Raw genomic sequence first — 2673 nt, 5'->3', positions numbered from 1 at the left:
CGACGCGCAGGCTGCGCACTCGCCGCGGCATTCTTCGCGCGTTGCGAAATCGCGCGTGTTTTCTCTCGTGGCGTGTCGCGTATCCCGCGTGTGTCAGCGTGTTCGCGTGTGGGTGGTTAGAACGAGCTGTAGGAGCAGTATTATTGGCAATAGAGCAGCGCTCGCGTGTTATTATTGACGCGCCTCATGTACACGTGTGTGTCTTAAAAATTTATGATCGTATACAACTGAAGATATGAAAAAAATTTAAGACAACCGCAAATTGTTTGTTTGTTTTTTTTTTTTTAATTTAAATAATAATTTGTTGATTTTTCTTGCATATACTCTTCGTAGAATTTTGAAAGTATATTTTTTATAGCTGAGAGAGAGAGATAAAGCACGCGAGCGCACACACGTAGTTAAAAGTTCGAAGAGTTATAATAGTTCAGAAATTATTTTCAAAATATCAAATAAACATATTATATTTAAATTTTATAACAACATAGTAGTATTTGCACATATAAGTTTTAATTATAATGTACATATAAAAGAAACGCGCGTTATTACTAAAAACATTATTAGAAATAAAAAAACGCATGATATACATAGATCAACATATTACATGAATTAGTTGTAAACAACAAACTAAAAATTGTGCAAACATCATATCTATGTTACATATAATAATTTATAATAGTATTTATCATTTTTAATTTCTACAAATAGTAATTTTTTTTTATATATGAAAATAACATATTTATATACAAATTTATTTTAAAGATAAAATATAATTCTAGAAATAATATATATTTTATATGCGCGAGATTCCTATAGTACGGATCTAATCTCTCTTCAGAGAAATTAGCTTTATTATACTGTACTTTATTACTTTCAGCTTCCAGAGTTTAAACAAACTTCGCAGGTATTATCGAGTAAATTAACCAAGAAGTTTATCAAAGAACATTCTACTCACTTGAGATATGTATGTTCTGTATATACACGAGTATGTACAAGTTTGTTCGATGTGACAGCTCAAAAAACGCTCTGTGCCAAAACCCAAGGGTGATTCACATTGTCGTACGCTATCAAGCGTAATGATAACAAGAAAAGTTGGTAATGTTTCGAGCTGCTTGTTGTAAAACCTTTCATATCGACCTTACGCAAGATAAGTCGATAACACTTGCTTGCATGCCACGTATAAATTACCTGATTTGATTGTGAATAATAACTCCTTGTCTGCGCCGTTTCGAGCCGTTGAAAGATGAATATCGGCTCTGAGGCGGTTTTTCATTGCCGAAAAAATTCCATATCGAAAAGAAATCGTCGGAATACGTTACTGTAACAAATACCCGATGTTCGAACTTAAATAATATAAAAAAAATAAAAACTAAAAAATCTTGACTTCTTTGTGAATCTAAATTAATCTTCCTGAACTATTCGGTCGTTTCAGATCCATTTCGACATTTAACGGTTATTAATATAATTAAAATAGAAAATAGTTTCCATTCTCAATATTTGTTAATTTTCTACTTTATTTTTTATTTATTTCAGCCGCGAAATTTATTAGCTGCGACACGAACCAGCTTAGGAAGATTAATTACCACCGCAAAAAAAAAAAGTTACATACTTATTTCTTTGTGCGTGGAGTTAAATTTCAAAAAGGAGATTTTCGTTTCGCGGTCTATCGGCATCACATCGACGGCCCGATCGAAACTCGCGAGCACCGTAACGATGGTGTATCGTTTGTCTCTCTCTCTGTAAGTCCAATGGACGAGCAACTCCCCGCTCAGTTTGTTCCAAGCGAGATTTTCCACGCAACCATTTAATTTAGGGCGCGCGGATCCCGTCATGGTTCTCGTATTGACGTCCCACAATGTCAATACCCCGTTCGATTTCCCTAAACAAACCAGATCGGACACTTGCGGATGCCAAGCGACCGCCTGGTCAAGTAAGGATGCTTTTTACTTTTTTCCTCATTTTTTTATCATGTATAGATGCTTTATTTTATTTTTTTTTTCGTAAAAACACGTCCGCGAGTATCTTCAATATCAATGATGATTGAGGACACAGAGAGCTTTGAGTTATAACGTTTGAAAGATTTAAAAAAATCGTCTACCTGTACGGAGTGATGACACGAAATAATCAAATGAATGGTTAGTTCCGGCCAGAAGTACACTTGAACGCTTCCGTTCCTCGAAGTTGACATGAGATATTTGAAATTTGGCGAAAAACTCAGGGTCAAGATATCATCTGCACAAGCGGAAATATAGCGAAGCTTCCTACCCGTACTGGATTCGTATACTATCAAGTTCTCGTAAGCGCTACGTAAAATATTTTCATTATGTTTTGTTTCAAAATTCTTCTTTATCATATTTTCAGACACATTATCTTATTATTGTTATTACGTAATTTCACTGTATTGTGATTTGAATTTTGAGAAAAAGAAATGATGAAAAACAAAATTGTCGGGAATATTTACACGACGATGTGACGGTCGTGAAGAGACCAGCAGATGCAAGGATTCTCTTCAGGCCTCGTACTGTTATAAAACAAAAGTTTCCATAATGACTTTTTCTTCTCCACATCGTATATCATGAATCTCGACAAATTATACGAATCATATTCGAAAATTGCCAATTTTCTACCTACAATAATACAAGTGTGTATTATATATATATAATATTATTATTATCT

General features: G+C 34.2%; 1 protein-coding gene across 1 annotated transcript in view; it reads right to left on the bottom strand.

Moving 5' to 3' along the window:
• Positions 1 to 805: 805 nt before the first annotated feature.
• The window catches only part of LOC109857053 (protein cortex), a 28072-nt gene continuing 26204 nt past the window's right edge, over positions 806 to 2673 (bottom strand). The window contains exons 6-9 of the mRNA XM_020432960.1: positions 2459 to 2624; positions 2096 to 2300; positions 1607 to 1919; positions 806 to 1315 (exon numbers count right to left, since the gene is read on the bottom strand). Of these exons, the coding sequence (XP_020288549.1) occupies positions 1182 to 1315; positions 1607 to 1919; positions 2096 to 2300; positions 2459 to 2624 (818 nt within the window). The 3' untranslated portion in view covers positions 806 to 1181. The remainder of the gene's footprint in view (positions 1316 to 1606; positions 1920 to 2095; positions 2301 to 2458; positions 2625 to 2673) is intronic.

Source organism: Pseudomyrmex gracilis, unplaced genomic scaffold (assembly GCF_002006095.1).
Source record: "Pseudomyrmex gracilis isolate BER0280 unplaced genomic scaffold, ASM200609v1 scaffold_142, whole genome shotgun sequence".
Classification (NCBI taxonomy): Eukaryota; Metazoa; Arthropoda; class Insecta; order Hymenoptera; family Formicidae; genus Pseudomyrmex; species Pseudomyrmex gracilis.
This window is presented reverse-complemented; position numbering and strand designations above follow the sequence as displayed.